Source organism: Molossus molossus, unplaced genomic scaffold (genome assembly GCF_014108415.1).
Source record: "Molossus molossus isolate mMolMol1 unplaced genomic scaffold, mMolMol1.p scaffold_m16_p_7, whole genome shotgun sequence".
Taxonomy (NCBI): domain Eukaryota; kingdom Metazoa; phylum Chordata; class Mammalia; order Chiroptera; family Molossidae; genus Molossus; species Molossus molossus.
In genome coordinates this window covers 19,049,951-19,067,346 of record NW_023425401.1, presented here as the reverse complement: position 1 = coordinate 19,067,346, position 17,396 = coordinate 19,049,951, and the positions used below count along the sequence as shown (strand labels likewise).

Below are 17,396 nucleotides of genomic sequence, written 5' to 3'. Positions count from 1 at the left end.
TTTGCCAGCATACCAAATCCCCAAGGGTGGATGTATTAAAAGCTCTAAAAATATTCTGCTTTTACTTTTCAGTCAAATGGGCATGTTTTATTCAGGACCCCTGCACAAAATCCTTATTCAGCTCATCCACGTTACCTTTGAAGGCATGTCTTTCTTTCCTTCACGCCTCCACCCTTCAGGCCCTTCGCCCCAGTGCCCTGCGTGGCCTGAGCGCCCCTCCCGCCTGAGGGAGGCAGTGCCCTGGGAGCTCTGGCTTCCACCAGCCCCGGACTGGAAGCAATGGCTGCTCCTCCTTCAGGCTCATCACTTTTTTCCCGGGGAAAATGTACTTGACCCCCTCCCCCCCAGATTCAGACGATGGCCCTGTATCTGTATCTCTTGGCACCCCAGCCTCTCCATTACAGCTGTTATTACAGATGCCATTTCACGTTGAACTATATAATTTTTTTATTATTGTCTGTATCCATCACTTGGCAATGCTGAGTCGGAGATCGTGCTGGCTTTATTTCCCCATTATTAACCTCAAGAATCTGTGTGCCTGCCACAGAGTAGGAGCACTCACTCCATCTATGGATTGAATGACAATAAGTGAATGACTAGCCAAAACACATAAATACTGGCAGGTGGCAGAGGACTGAACACTTCAGTAAGCACAGACCATCTCTTTCTGAAGTCTCTGCCGGCAGAAAGTCTTTATACTGGCCTAAATGCCTATAATCTTTGTCTTCCAAAAGCTTTATAAAATGCTCTGGTGTACACACACACGCGCGCGCACACACGTATGATAACATGAGCATGAGAGCATGCACACGTGCAGATATCAATCAGTGTTTTTGGTCGTTAAGACTACTGCATCCAACAGTGATAAATGAAGTTGTTTTTAAAATAACCCTTGTTATTAAAATTCCCTGAGAGTTAACGAACTATTCCACATTATGATCCCGAGGAAACGTCCAGGGTTAGCTGGGTCCCAAGATGCCAGAGGAAGATGGTGAAAACTCCAGTCCGTGTTTGTCAGGCAACGGATCTCTGGTAAGTCACACATTCCATTTGGCAGTCTTTCAAGCGATGGCGGACAAAAGCAGTGAGCTTCAATGAAATGAAATAGCTACCATTTCCCTGTACGTTTTAATACGCATTTTTATATTTTTACTATTTTACTATGCACTCTGGACTTTTAAGAAATAGAACCAGGTTTTGCAGAGAGGACACCTGCTTCACACTAGCTGTTATGACCCTGAGCATCTTCTCCGGTTCCTAGTGTCTTCACGCGCAAAGGGGAACAATGCTGGCAAAGTGCACAGAGATGAGATCAATACGGGAAGCCTGCAGCCCTGCGCACAAGGTGTGAGTTTGCGGCTCCTCTCTCCCTGTCTGGCTCCTAGCAAAACTCCACTGTTCACACCGAGAGCTTCTAGTTTATCTGGGTATCTGTGTGATGTAATGATGTGAATAGTCATTTGATTTAACTTAAAAATGTTAAAAGTAACTTTGTAAGGAAGAGAACGTTTTTCTTTCCATTCTCAACAATAAAGCAGCCCAATGTTGGCACTGAAATATTTACAGAAATACATGTCTGATTATAAAGCCCATTTTGGATTTTGGATTCTGCTGTGCTTTCACGTGGAAAATATGAAAGAAGTAGGTAATGTTTTCCTCAGCACTTTCTTGCACACACATGCTGCCCCTACCGTTCTCCCTCCTCCAGCAAACATGCCCTCCCTGGTCTACACTTCCTCGGAAGTGGGGAAGGCAGCCTCTCTCAGCGCCTCTAAAGAATGCACCAGCAATAAAACTCCAGTTAAGTCTCGCCACTGCTTGGTCACAGGGTTTTTCATTGTGTCCAAAGCTGACTGAAGGTCTTGTAACACATCTCTGTAGCTATTTCCGTAGTGAGCACCCCAAGTATAGAGAAAATCATAAGCAGGTTTCCACATCATCTATAAAGAAAAAAAATATTAGACTGGATTAGTGTGGAAGTAAAATGGAGTAAAATCGATGCTTTAAAAAGGTTTAAAAGCCTCTTAAGACTTAAAAGAAAATGAAATGCTAATTATACATGACCTTATGTAATATCATAGAACACATTTTAATAACTATCAGTTCCCTGTTATATCCTTGAGTCTCTAAACCAAGAGACTTTAAAAATAATGACTACAAGCAGGGGTTTATTTTCCTCTTGATCTACCATCTATACATTGCTCCTTGTGTTGATGGGGATATAAAATTACTTATACAATTTTTTGATAATAAAAAATGTGATAGTGAGATAAACTTTTTACTCTCTGAGACACTTTTTTTTTAAAATCCTCACGTGAGAATATGTTTCCACTTATCTTCAGTCAAAGTGGGAGGGGGGGAGAGAGAGAGAGAGAGAGAGAGAGAGAGAGAGGAACATTGATGTGAGAGAGACACTTGGATTGGTTGCCTCCTGTACAACCCGGACCAGGGCTGGGGACAGAACTGCAACCAAGGTATGTGCCCTTGACTGGAATCGAACCCGACACTCTTAGGTCCTCAAGCTAATGCTCTAACTGCTGAGCTAAACTCATCAGAGCTCTCTAAGACACTTTTAAGGTTAAAGTAATAACCCCTTTTTTGTTTTATGTATGAGCATTGAGCTTTATGGCACCACATATCATAAGGAGATGTACAGTATATTTAACATTTATTCAAGTAGGTCTATAAACAAGGAAAAATGTAGCTTCATGACCAAGTCAAAGGGAAAGCAAAAATATAGTTCTCTAATTAAAAAAGTAATTTAATAATACATTTTATGACCAGAAGAAAGATCAATATTCAACACTTCATTATGCTTTCCCTAAGTACACACCCATACCAATGACATCATTGTTTCCATAGAAATAAATGTACGTCAAAGAGGATCTTTGTGTACAAGAGTGTATGTAATCGTAACCAGGGTAACCAGGCTGAGAGAGAATATAGACAAAGGCAAACCAAATGGGACAAATTGTATAATATTCACGCACACACAGACAGCTTAAAATTTTCTCTAGAAAACGACAAAATGAACCATGCAGTTATAATTGGAATATTTAGAATATAAACTATATTACTTGCTCCTTATTTGGACTCACTAAACTAATTCATTTGTAATTTTATCACTTGCAAACTGCAGGAACACAGACTGAGCTAAATATTATGCAGAGTTGCCTTCTTAAAATAGGGCCTCCATTAGCAGTAATATCAGATGAAGTAGGTCCTTGGGATATAATTTTTCACCCACCCCGATATCCCCAATTACACTACAATTTAAGTTAACAGAATGAAAGACCTAAATAAGGAGTATCATTGTGTTTCAATCCAATCTCTATAAAAGGCCAGGCAACAGGCTCAAAAGATAACTTGATGTTTGTCCAAAATGGAATTCCTTGGGTGCCATGAACACTCATATCTTTACCTCTCTTGACAAAGTTTAATTCTGCAAAGTAGAGAAGGGAAGACGATTTCAAAAATTATATCATATCAAGGTGGTCATGCTGCAACAGAAATCCGCCCTAATTTTTGTACATGAGTGTTACACTCACCAACCTACCACTCTGCTAGAATGTGAATGAGACGTCATCACACCTATTTTTCTATTTCTCTGAGTACTCAGTGAAAGCAAACCTCCTGAAAGCGCAGGTCACCACTAACAGCTCAGCAGTGGAAGATGACTTGAGGTGTACTAATAAAGCCTTTCTGCCAGACTCAGTCTCGCCTGTTACTGCTCAGATGCAAAGAAGCACTAAAAAAGTAGATTATTCTGTAGTTGGCAAGCCCCTGTAAAAGCTCTGAGACCTGTATTCTATGTTGCATTCACTTAACTTTCCCTGATGCTCAACTAACTGGTACAATATTTTTCAACTTGTCATGTACTGTGTAAAATAATGATGTTTACAGGTAAAGGCATCTAAGACTTAAATCTAAGTGCCTTAGTGAATGAATCTGATAAAAGATGTATTTGAGGATATTTTATGATAAATAGGAACTGAACGCATTTCAGTACTAAGGTGATAGCACAGTATCATAGAGAACAGATGTCTCTTAAGACTCATGAACAGGTAATTTTCAGGTCGTTCACTACTCTACAGATTCAAAGTACCTCCTGAGTCAAAACGGCCCACTGACTTCTCGGGTAGAAAAGTTATGCATCACGTGTCCTGCTGAAACACGAGGGCTGCTGTGTATAGAAAAGCCTGAGGCACACTTACCCACGAAGCAGCCCCTCGGTGCTGCAGTTGCAGGAAAAACACCTAGGTGAAGCAGGAGTCGGAAACTTCAAATTCAGAAATCCACTGATACATCTACCTACTCACTTTGGCAGAGGGCGAGATCACCCTCACACATTTGGCAGTTAGTACTCACAGCAGAAGAATGTGGCCAGCTCTTGCAATTTAGAGAAATGCAGATAGATGGCTGAATTCTGGACCCTCATTAAGACCTCTGAAAGGGTAAAAAGACTTCCCAGGAGTCCCCTCAATTACTCTGAAATGCAAGGAGGAATACTGCCCTAAGCTCACTGGAGATCCCCTGGGGTCTAAAGCACAAGCTGCCTAGAATGGATACAATAGCAATGGGCTGGAAACAATGGAGAGAAATTGGAGTCAGAGCGGTAGGAAATGAAACAGGGTGCTTCAGTTACAAAAGCCAAGGCCTAATGGCATTCCACAAAGGATATGCAGTGGTTCCCTGGAGTCAGCTCACACCAGCCCCCAGAGCCAGTTCACATAGCCTCCCAACTCCATGTTCAGTGACATCACATTGGGAGATTAAAATCATCCATGTTGGAGTATTTACACCATGGAAATTGGCAAAAGCTACAATTGAAGAGCTGGTTGTTAAATATCTACTAACAAGATACTTACTTGGGACATTCCTTTTCTGTTATTCCCTCTGCTATCTCTAATATCAAGTAAAGCGGAAGCATGAAGGAAAACTAAAAAAAAAAAAAAAAAAAAAAGCCAAGATACTGGCAATTAGTAGGCCAAATTTGGAAACCTTGGTGAAGGAGTTTAAGAGAGTGGTGAGGGACAGCTTCGGGAATGAACAAGTGTCAAGGAAATGAAAGGCACTCAACAAATGGGTCACATTCAGAATTTGAAAGTTCAAGGAAGAGAGACAAAGCTAGAAGGAGAAGCAGTGAGACATAGAAGTATTTTTAAAAGGAAAGATATGTTAAAAGTAATGTTCTACAATGGAAAGAGGGTCTGTTTTGAATCCTAATTTTCCTAGATGGAGAATTCAGTGATGTTGATAATTAAAGCGTTAGCATATCTAAAACACTCAAGAAAAAAAGAGTTAAATTCCTTTAAGCAGAAAACATATACCACAGGCAAATATTAAAAGTATTATGAAGTAAGAGGAGGTAATTAGGGGGAAAGTATCAAGAAACTTTGAAAGGGAATGGAATCACAAGTAAATGTAGTTACGTACCTTGACACACTGATGAAAAATGTTAAACCTCGGGACCTGCGAACAACGCCTGACAAAAGTCCAGCTTTCATCAATGCAATAAATAATCTAATCAGTTGTTTGTTTTTTATTTATTTATTTTTATTGTTTAAATTTATTTATTTTTAATATTATTTTTGTTACAGATGTTTCTCCTTTTTTATCCCATGGGCACCCCCTCCCCATTCCCCGCACCCCGTCCCTGGCTTTGTTGTCCATGTCCATTGGTTATGCATACCTGCATATAAGTTCTGCGGTTTATCTCTTCCCACCCCCACCATCCCCTCTTCTGGGGGTTGTCAGTCTGTACCCTACTTCCATGTTTCTGGATCTACCATATTCCTCAGACTGTTATGATGTTCATTATATTCTGTACATAAGTGTGATCATGTGGTATTTGTCTTTCTCTGCTTGGCTTGTTTCACTTAGGATAATACTTTCCAGGTCCCTCCATGTCATCTCAAAGGATAAGAGATCTTTCTTTCTTACCGCTGCATAGTACTCCATTGTGTATATGTACCACAGCTTTTGTATCCATTCGTCTACTGGTGGACACTTGGGCTGTTTCCAGATCTTAGCTATTGTAAATAGTGCTGCTATGAACATGAGGGTACATATATTCTTCCTGATTGGTGTTTCAGGCTTCTTAGGGTATATTCCTAGATGTGGGATCACTGGGTCAAATGGAAGTTCAATTTTTAATTTTTTGAGGTAACACCATAGTGTTTTCCATAGTGGCTGCACCAGTCTGCATTCCCACCAGCAGTGTACTAGAGTCCCCTTTTTTCCACACCCTCACCAACACTTGTTGTTTGATTTGTTGATGGCGGCCATTCTGACAGGTGTGAAGTGATACCTCATTGTTGTTTGAATTTGCATCTCTCTGATGATTAGTGATGTTTAGCATTTCTTCATATGTCTCTTGGCCATCTGTATGTCCTGTTTGGAGAGGTGTCTATTTAGTTCCTCTGCCCATTTTTTAATTGGGTTCTTTGTCTTCCTTTTGTTGAGTTGTATGAGTACTCTATATATTTTGGAAATTAACCCCTTATCTGATGTATCATTGGCAAAGATTTTCTCCCATACAGTGGGTTGCCTTTCCATTTTGATGATTGTTTCTTTTGCTGTGAAGAAGCTTTTTAGTTTGATGTAGTCCCATGTGTTCATTTTTCCTTTGTTTCTGTTACCTTAGGTGAAAATTCTGCTGCGTATGATGTCCAAAATTTTGATGCCTACATTTTCTTCTAGAATTTTTATCGATTCACAAGTCACATTTAAGTCTTTTATCCATTTTGAGTTTATTTTTGTGTATGGTGTAAGTTGATGGTCTACTTTCATTTTTTTGCATGTAGCTGTCCAATTTTCCCAACACCATTTATTAAAGAGGCTGTCTTTGCTTCAATAAATAATCTAATCAGTTGTTTGTTATCTTTTGTGATATATGACATTGGAACTCAAGTCCTTAAATACTTACACTTTTCTTTCTTTCAGCATTTCTTAACATCTTATGTCATTCTAGACTCAGCAAGTGAATATATATTATTAAAGGCAAAGACACAAGAGGTAACTTGCATGCATTAATTAACTGTAGATTTTATAAAATTATGTTAAAAAATACATACACATTAAGCCCACAAAGGATTCTAAACTGTGTGCTAAATTAAAGAGGAAATGAAATCCTTTTCACTGGAAATGTTTGAATGAATAAAATGAGTAGAATAAATAATATCCTTTCCGGGATAACCTAAGTGAAGTCCTCCCAATGCTGGAAACGAGTTGTGGACTGCCAAGACCTCTTCCAGGTTTGTGTTATCGACTCTCTCTTCAGTGGTTTTAAAATAGTTCTTCCACTCTTGCTCAATGTTATGATTTAAGAGAAAACATGCAGAAACTCTGCACTAATATTTTGACAAATCAAAAGGAAAGCATGCTCCTGAGGGTCTGTTTTGTTGAATTATTCTTAACCACAAAAAAATTTCCCTCAGCCTTCTTACCTCTACCATAAATATTGGCTCCACAGGCATCACTGTTACCCCTCTACTCAATGTTTTTTTTTAACAGTATCTTCATGATGTTATGGGTTCATCTTTGAACAGGAAGCCTGAGGCTGGTCAAAATGCAGAGTTGTTAATTTCTCATCTGCGTGTTTTGATCTCTTTAGAGAGAGGGCAACAGCATCAGTAAGCACTGAATCTTGAGCAGTTTTCCAAAGTTCCAGCATTTGTGTGGAAGGAATATGTGTTGCTTTAGTTTATCTTCCAGGTACTAGAGGACAAGGGTGAAGGAGCAATGAAAAAGAAGTGGATTGGCAAAAGAAATGAAACAGGGACAGAGATTTAAAAAATAAAGTTATCCAAATTGAGTGCTTAGTTCCAGAAGCCAATAAAACTTTAGATAATAGACTAGATAATGAGCTGCAACATGAATAAAAGCAATTCAGATCGGAGCATAGCAGCTATGTCTTTTTCTAGCTTTTAAAATATGAATAGCATAAAGAATGCAATTGGTTTTAACTACCTTTGGAAAAGTACATTTTGCCACATTTACTTTCCTCATAAAACTATAAAAGCAATGTTTCATTTTTAGTACAATTAGTTGCAGAAATGTTAAGGTAATTTGCCTTATTAATGATTATTTATCATTTGTAATTTCCAGGCGGTCCTTCCTGCACCTGTAATTGGTAAGTACATAAATATTGTTGAAGATGAAGTCTCCATTATCTTTAGAAGAGAACATACTAGGGCTCCCTATTTCCTCAGAAGGGAGATGATACTTGGTTAAAACCTCACATAGATTCTCTTGGAAAAGACTCTAGGACATTCAAGCTTTGTTCTAGGAATAATCAACCACTTAGAATGTCAGGGGTTAAGAATGAGCCAGAGAAACATGCAGGATCCATTCCTTGTTAGCACATCTACTCAAAACAGTCTAACATCATAAGAAAATCTGCTGGTCAAACCTCACAAATTCCTAGTTAGGAAGATTCCAGGCTGCCTTCTTGTCATCCAACCCTCAACCTCCAGCACAACGATGTATTAGTAGAAACATCTGAACTTCAGAGTTTAAAGAAATGGGGCTTCTCCAATCCGATCTTTCATTATGGAGGTAAATGAGGGAGAAAACAAGGTGTGGCAAAAGTAGGTTTACAGTTGTGAGTACCTGAACCACAGTTCATTCTTGTATTATTATTTATTAATGATTGTATTTGTAAATTGTTTTTAAATGTATTGATTCTAGAGAGAGCGGAGGGGAGTAAGGGAAAGGAGAAGAGAGGGGAGAGGACTTTTTTATGTGAATTTTTTTTTTAATGATTGTATTATTTTCTATATGAACAACTGTAAACCTACTTTTTCCCTACCCTGGATAGTAGTAAGAGCTCTGGATTTAGAGAACCACATCATGGGTTTGAATCTACAATCTACTTACTAGTTCCAGGGTCTTGGGTAAATTACACAACTTTTCTGCAACCTTATATCCTCTTTCTGTACAATAGGGGGTGGAGGGGAAGTGTACCCATTACCATAAAAGCACTGCCAAGTATAAAAATAAACCAGTATGAGTGGTCCTGACACACACTAGGTGCTTGATTAATGCTGACTGGAGTTTGTACTTGAAATGAAGTTAAATAACAAAACCATGGTCAAACATCTAGAAAAAGAACCCAGGCCACCTAGCCATAAATCTAGGGCCATTTCACTGAGGTATCTCCATGAATCTATCTCAATATTAAGCGCTGATTTATGTCTTACACTTAGGTCAGTGGTTCTCAACCTTCCCAATGCCGCGACCCTTTAATACAGTTCCTCATGTTGTAGTGACCCCCAACCATAAAATTATTTTTGTTGCTACTTCATAACTGTAATTTTGCCACTGCTTAGATGACTGCTGTGAAGGGGTTGTTCAACCCCCAAAGGGGTCGTGACCCACAGGTTGAGAACTGCTGACTTAGGTGGATTTTGGTTTTCTAAAATTCCTTGTTGTTTGTGATCCTTAATAATAAAGCTTGATAAAGAAAATATAAATAAAATATTAATGTCTTGAAATCTATTTTTAAATATCTTCATAATATTCAACCTAATGTAATCATTATTTCTATTTTATATTCAGAGTGCTAATGAGACATTCTAAAATTAAATCAAAGATTGTAGAAATACAGTGTGTTACCACATTGATCTTACTGTGATGTCTCTTTTCTTTATCCCATCATTTCAAATAATGGAGTCTTTCTGGAATTCAAGACTGTAGCATCAAGCCCTAAAGTACTGCAAAAATTAGACAATGGTAATCTAAATATTATGTCACTATGCCAAATCTGTACTACAAACAACAAAGATTTGAGAAATTATTATACACACTGTACCACTGGTAGATATGTTTTCACATAATGCTCTTCTCTTTTTAAAGAAATTGCAAATATATTTCTTACTGCAAAAGGACAGCAAACTATAGATTTAAGTCCCAAGGCAAGAACTGAACCAGTTCCAGGTGCAGAAGCAGACAACGCCACGTCTCTAAGCACAGTCCAGGAGTTGCCATGTGAGCCAGAAAACTGTACGAGTCCAAGGACATTCCTTTTACCTTTTGCAAGAGATATTTTCCAAGGAAAATGAAATGCTGTTAAGCCAGTAAGAAAAAGCTGATCTGCCAAGACTTCTTCTCAGTTTTTCCCATGTATTACCATTCTGCCAGTTTCTCAGAAGAGAAGCCTTGAAATAACTGCTGACTTTCCCTTACCTGCACTCTTTCTATTGTTACTCTCTACTATACGGTACCTTATTCTCTTTCCAGAATCACTCAGTGTCACACAGTTACCACACTCACCTCTGCCTCTTAGTTTAAATAATAGATAATACGTATTTAGCTATTACAATCTGCAAAGCGTTGTTCCAAATATTTCACATATATTATCTTTTTAAATTTTCTTTATTAACTTTACAGAAAGGGGGGGGGAGAGAGAGAGAGAGACACTCTTCAATTTGTTATTCCACTTATTTATGCATTCATTGGTTGATTTTATACTCTAACCAACTGAGCTATCTGGCCAGGGCCACATATATTATGTATTTTAATGTTCCAAACACCTGACGAGTAAGAGAGTATTATGTGCCTCAATTAAAAAATTTTTTATTTCTAAAAAAGTCAAGTAAATTTCCCAAGGTCCTAGAACTAATAGATGGTAGAGCTGGAACTTGAATCCAGACAAGAAATTCTAACCTCTATGCTCTGGCAATCATTAGGGCCTCCTCTCTCCATCAACAGCAAATACATATATTTGGGATGTGTGGAGAGAGATATATATAGATATATATATAGACTCTACGCTCTAGCCCACACAGTCTCCTTAGTGGTCTCTAGAAGTCACTGGTATCCATAACCTCTGAAATCCCCATCTAGTCCTCTCCAATTATTCAAATGTTTCCAATTCTTCAGGACAGCTTGTGTTGCCTGATGTTTCCTCCCAGCCTTGATCTTTTTCATTTTTAATTCTGATAGGGCTTATCAGTAGGACACAGTGGAAAGGCCTGTGCATAAAATACCTGAATTCTAATCATAATTCTGTCACTTAAGAATCATGTTACTTCGAATATCTTATACAAATTCATTCACTCTTAGTTTGCATTCCTGTAAAAAGCAGATGGTACAATGTCTTCCTTACAAAGTTTGTTGAGATAAATGAGATATTGTAAAGAAAATGTTCATATGATTAGCTGACACTCAGTTCACACAATAAATTGCACAACTATTATCATTCTCATTGTTAGTTATTTTCATTTTTTTTTTAGTATCTAATCAGATACTTCGTTAAAATAGAACAATTCAAATATTAACAGTTTATCCCAATCCCCAGGCCAAACAGAGAGAAGAATCACAGTTTTCATTCTGTTTGGGATTTTTGTAGCTCTTAGTGCTCCAATGCTGAGAACTGAAGTCCCAGAGAATGTGTTGAGTGTGGAGGAATTAAATACTGAAAGCAAATATACAGAGAGGAAAAAAATACTAAGCAAGTAGGAAGAATTCCATATAGAATTTTCACTTATTAAACAATGAATAAAATTAGCTATTTGAGGATAATCTTTCCCATTTCTAATCTAGACTTAGAATAACTATAGCAGCCGGTCATGAGTGAGAAGGACAGGTTCCAGGTAGAAGAGAAAACAGAATTAGATCTCACCGTTAAGTGTTGACTACAAAAAGACATAAATATACTTTGCCAGTTCTAACTCTCTATAGGTGAGTGGTTTCTGAGAAGAAAAAAAAAACTATTACAATTAGAAATAATTGACTTTGTTGGGCTTCCATAGGAGGGTGGCACATTCTGGCAGGTCAGATAAGAAATCAGCCTCAACAGGCCTACTGATCGGTGCCCGTGGTTGAGGTGACTTTGGTAAAAGGTATCTTAAAAGGGGAAGTGAACCTTTAGTGTTGTTGGTGAATAAGTGTTCATACTGAATATGATGGAAAGAGCACAATCTTTATTGTTAGGCAGGGGGTCAATGGGAGAGCATCACAAGGGAAATTATTGTTATATATGGTCATATTTCCCAGTGGGCTAAATGAAGAGTACCTAATTTAGGCCTGTGAATATCTTATCCCTGAAATCCCCAGCGTTGTCCCTTGTAAAATCCGACTGTTTTTTGTTTTTTTTTTAAATAGGCTATTTTCCTAACATTTTATTGATTCCTATTTTGTTTAAATTAAAGATCTAAATATTTTCAGAAAAACTCCAATTTTTATTAATTTTCACAAGAACACCTCGGCAACAGTTAAACACATTTGTATAGCATAAGTGTATTTATTTCAAAACAAATACTCTAAGAAACATAGTCATATTTCAAATTTTATAGTTTTATTTATATGTAGGAATTGCAAAATCATTACAAAAATTTAGTAATAGTTCTTAAAATTTAATTTAGGGAGAAGGTTAATTTAAAAAGTGACGTTCTCAGAAGTCTTCGTTCATCTTATAAAAGAGTAAGAAATGGCCAAAAAACTCAACAAAAATCTGACAGATATACTATTAATCATCTCCATTCTTTAACTGGCTTGAGGCTTGATGAAGATATGAGGCAAATTTTAATAGTATCATAACTTGAAAGAAGGGGGGGGAAGTGAAATGAGATGCTTAAACCCCCCAGTCCTGACCAGCTCTGCCTTCAGCCACTGCACTGGAGGGGGAGTGGGCGGGCCCCGTGGAAAGCACAAGGACCCCAAAGTCAGAGGCCCGCACCCTCAACCTAGTTCCACGACTTTCTAGCTATGCGTGTTTAAGCCAATAACAGCCTTCCTACATTTTAGCTAATGTTAGTGCCTGACCCACAAGGTTTTGTTGCAAGGATTAATTTAGTATTTGAAACATTACCAGTTCAGTGCCTGGCATAGAGTAAGTGCCAGATAAATGTTAGATACACTACAAATAGAACAAAGGGGAAGAGAGAAGTTGAAGAGAAAGCGAGTAAAGGAGCCTGAGCGTAGGCACTGGCGTCACGGCAGGAGAGTTTCGGAATGTGTGCCCTCCATGGTGGTGAGATAAAGAGAATAAACGCAGCTTGGGAACCCGGAGACCTTGTTACCTCCCTGCCACAATCCCCGTTCCCTTCCTCCGCACCCTCTCCCCAGAACTAAAATCAGGGTGTTTTCAAAGCAACTACTTGACTTGTAAATTGCCCATATTTAAAAATCATCTCCTTCCGACTTCCGGTCATGATGCCAGGTAGGTAAACCGGGTATCAGTCCTCCCACAGCCACATCACAGTTACAACTAAACTACAGAACAACCATCATTCAGAACCGCCTGACATCAAGCTGAATGGAAGTCCTACAACTATGGAATTAAAGCAGCAGCCACATAGACCGGTAGGAGGGCGGAGGCAGACAGGCTGGTCCCACACCCACATGTGGCGGATACAAATCAGGAGGACACCTCGGCTGGGAAGGTCCTTCCTGAGGACTGAGGGGTTCTCGTCTCTCACTAGGTGCCCCGCTCAGGGTTCCAGCACCAGGAAGAGAGTCCCCATAACTTCTGGCTGGAAAACCAGCGGGAACTGAGGCTCAGGGAGGCTGAGGGGCTGGAGCCCCAGGGAGCTCCTTAAAGGGCCCGCGCACAGACTTATCGGACTCTCTCCCTCTAAGCTCGGAGGGGAGGCAGCTCGAGGGGCGCCAGAGACAAACAGGGAAGAACTGTGCTGTTTGGCATTGGAGCGAGGGCTGGAGAGGGGGCTTTCTCCGGAACAGACGTGCTGTCAGAGGCCTTTGTTCCTTTGGTGAGCCCTTCCCGGGGACGGCAGACAGTCACCATATCTGGGACTCCAGCAACCTGGCTCACACTGGTAGCCCCGCCCTGATGATCCCTGAGGCCCCGCCCCACCCAACTTTCAGGCCCACCCAAGCTGTTGCCAGTTGGTTGACTATAGGATTGGCCTGTCTGGGATCCTGTTTCAGGTTTTCCTAAATTCTTTCAAACAGGCAGCATCTGGTCTTAGCGAGCCCCATAACTCTTGTTAAGTAATACATGGAAACAAACACAGGGAGGCAGCCAAAATGAGGAGACAAAAAAACAGGTCTCAAATGAAAGAACATAACAAAACCCCAGGAAAAGAACTAAGCGAAATGGAGATAAGCAACCTAACAGATGCTGAGTTAAAACACTGCTTATAAGGATGCTCAATGGACTTAGTGAGAACCTCAGCAAACTGAGTGAGGAGCTCAAGAGCATAAAATCGAACCAGTCAGAAATGAAGGAGGCACCAACTGAAATAAATAATAATTTACACAGATTCAATAGTAGAGCAGGTAAAGCCAAGAAGCAAACCATCAATTTGGAATATAAGGAAGCAAAAAACACTCTATCAGAACAGCAATAAGAAAAAAGAATCCAAAAAATGAGGATAGTGTAAGGAGCCTCTGGGACAACTTCAAGCGTGCCAACATTTGCATCTTGGGGGTGTCAGAAGGAGAAGAGAGAGAACAAGAAATCAAAAACCTATTTGAAACAATAATGGCAGAAAACTTCCCTAACTTGGTGAAGGAAACAGACATACAAGACCAGGAAGCACAGAGAGTCCCAAACAAGATGAACTCCAAGAGGCCCACACCAAGACACATCATCATCAAAATGCAAAAGGTTCAAGACAAGGAGAGAATCTTAAAAGCAGCAAGAGAAAAGCAGTTCGTTACCTACAAGGGAGTTTCTATAAGGCTGTCAGTTGATTTCTCAAAAGAAACTTTGCAGGCCAGAAGGGGGTGGCAAGAAATATTCAGAGTGATGAAACGCAAGAACCTACAACCAAGATTACTCTATCCGGCAAACCTGTCATTTAGAATTGATTGCCATATAAAGAGTTTCCCAGACAAGGAAAAGCTAAAGGAGCTCATCACCACCAAGCCATTATTATATGAACTGTTGAAGGGTCTTCTTGAAGAAAAAGATAAAAAATATGAACAAACAAAATGGCAATGAATATATATCTATCGACAATTGAATCTACAAACAAAATGAACAAGCAGAACAGAAACATTCTCATAGATGCAGAGAACATTTTGTTGGTTGCCAGATGGGAGGGGTTTGGGGTGAATGGGTGACAAAGGTGAAGGGATTAAGAAGTACAAATTGGTTGCTAGACTGACAAACCTCAAAGGGAAGGGGGGTTGGGGGGTGGGAAGAAATAAACCAAATAACTTATATGCATATATACATAACCAATGGACACAGACAACAGTGTAGGAAAAGGCAGGAGGGGGAGGAAGTGGGGAAGAGGGGGTCAATGGGGGAAAAATGAGGAACATCTGTAAGACATTCAACAATAAAGATAAATAATAACAATAATAATAATAAAATCATCTCCTTCCAAAGATAAAAAATTAAATGGCTATTTTTCCCCCAGGGGGATGGAAATTAGCATTCATTTAATCTTTAATTCAAGTGGCCTAACAGGTAAAGATTTCCACCGATTATTTGGGATGGTTTTAGGCCAATATACCATGGCTTCTTTTTAAGAATTTAATAACATGGATCAGAATGATGACTGTTAGTATTAATCACAATAAATTAAACATTAGCCTCTAGAAAGACACCTAGGGGCTTTCCTTTCTGCTTCTGAGTAATTATTAGCATCTGGCATAGACTTGGTTATTTGTGATTTGGGTTGCACAAAAGTAAATAATGGAAAAGTAGGCTGTTTGGCTTTCATTAAGATTTGGGGAAAGACAAACTATAAACAACCATTATTAGAGAGAAGTCAGATGTTTAACAAAGCTGGGAGAATACATAACTCTTTGATAAATAACTCTCAACAAAACCTTTTTAAAAAGAGACTTATTAAGAAAAAAAAGTCCTGATTTCAATTAGACAATTTTTAAGATTTTTTAAGAAACATCTTAAGTTCACAGAAAAGTTGAGAAAGAGGTATGAGATTTCCCATACACCTCCTACCCCCTTATATGCATAGCCTCCCTATTATCAGCACTTTTCACCAAAGTGGTATATTTGTTACAAATGATGAATCTATATTGATACAGCATGACCACCCAAAGTCTATAGGGTTTACTCTTGGTGTCGTACATTCTATGGGTTTGGACAAATGTATAGTGATATATATCCATCGTTATAGTTTCCCTGCCCTGAAAATCCTTTGGGCTTTTCCTATTCATCCCTCCCTCCCAATCCCTGGAAAGCACTGATCTTTTTTACTGTCTCCATAGTTTTGCCTGTTCCAGAATGTCATATATTTGGAATAATACAGTATGTAGCCTTTTCAGATTAGCGTATTTTTCTTAGTAATATACATTCAAGGTTCCTCCGTATCTTTTCATAGATTGATGCCTTGTTTCTTTTAAGTGATGAATAATGTTCCATTATATAGATGCACCCAAGTTTATTTATCCATTCACCTACTGAAGGCACCTTGGTTGCTGCTAAGTTTCGGTAATTATAAATAAAGTTGTTATAAACATTAATGTGGTTTTTGTGTTGACAAAAGTTTTCAATTCCTTTAGGTAAATAACAAGGAGCACAATTGATGGAGCATATGCTAAGAGTATGTTTCATTTGTTAGAGACAGCCAAAGTTCCTTCCAAAATGAAGGTACCATTTTGCATTCCCAGTAGCAGTGAATGAGGATTCCTGTTGCTTCACATCTTCAACAGCATTTGGTGTTGTCAGTGTTCTGTCAGTTCAAATAGGTGTGTAGTGGTAATCAGTTAACTGAAATATCAGAGGAGCATGTCCCTCACAATATTATTGTTTTTTCTTTCCTATACATTTCTTACCTTTTAGCTCATTCAGTAAAAAGTGATTTATAGGTGGTAATGCACTTCTTAGGGTACAGAGATAAATGTAGTCAATGAGGAGGAAATACGTCCTCAGCTTCTGGCTGCTCTTGGCTAAAAAGTCTTGTTTAAAGGAGAGCGAGGCTCTAGGTACCCAGAAGCTGGCCTGCTGAGACGCCCGCCGCACCTGCTGGGATTCTGCTGACCTTAGTCGATGCCCATCTCTTCATGGGAAGGTTGTTTTGTTCTGCACACTCAACTGGCATAGTTGCTTCAAAGTAAGAAAACTGCCTCCATTTTTACTAATTTCCGGTTCTATGCCCAAAACGAAAGCGGAGAACATAGCTTTTGCCTCCTACCAAGTCATCGTTAATCAGAGAGAGAATCTTTCCTTAACTGAAATGTCTCAAAAATGCTTATACTTATGTGACAGAAAGGTCCAAAACATTTTATAGGTGCTCATCACTGGAATATTTTTAAGTCATAAAAATGGACTCCCATTTTTATGGTAAACAGAGAAAATATGTATATAACTTATGTCTAATAGTATACATTTGTTTTAATACTCATAAAAATTAACGTATTCAACTGAGTATTTGCAAGGAAAGCATTGGCTGTCCATAGTTCTTATCATACACAAAATCATCAGAGAAAATGAAGCTCTTAGAAGTCTGTTT

The 17,396-nt window shown here is 38.9% G+C and overlaps 1 protein-coding gene across 1 annotated transcript in view; it reads right to left on the bottom strand.

The window, feature by feature from the left end:
• Positions 1-914: 914 nt before the first annotated feature.
• The window catches only part of MACC1 (MET transcriptional regulator MACC1), a 61,431-nt gene continuing 44,949 nt past the window's right edge, over positions 915-17,396 (bottom strand). The window contains exon 5 of the mRNA XM_036247101.1: positions 915-1,940. Within this exon, the coding sequence (XP_036102994.1) occupies positions 1,728-1,940 (213 nt within the window). The 3' untranslated portion in view covers positions 915-1,727. The remainder of the gene's footprint in view (positions 1,941-17,396) is intronic.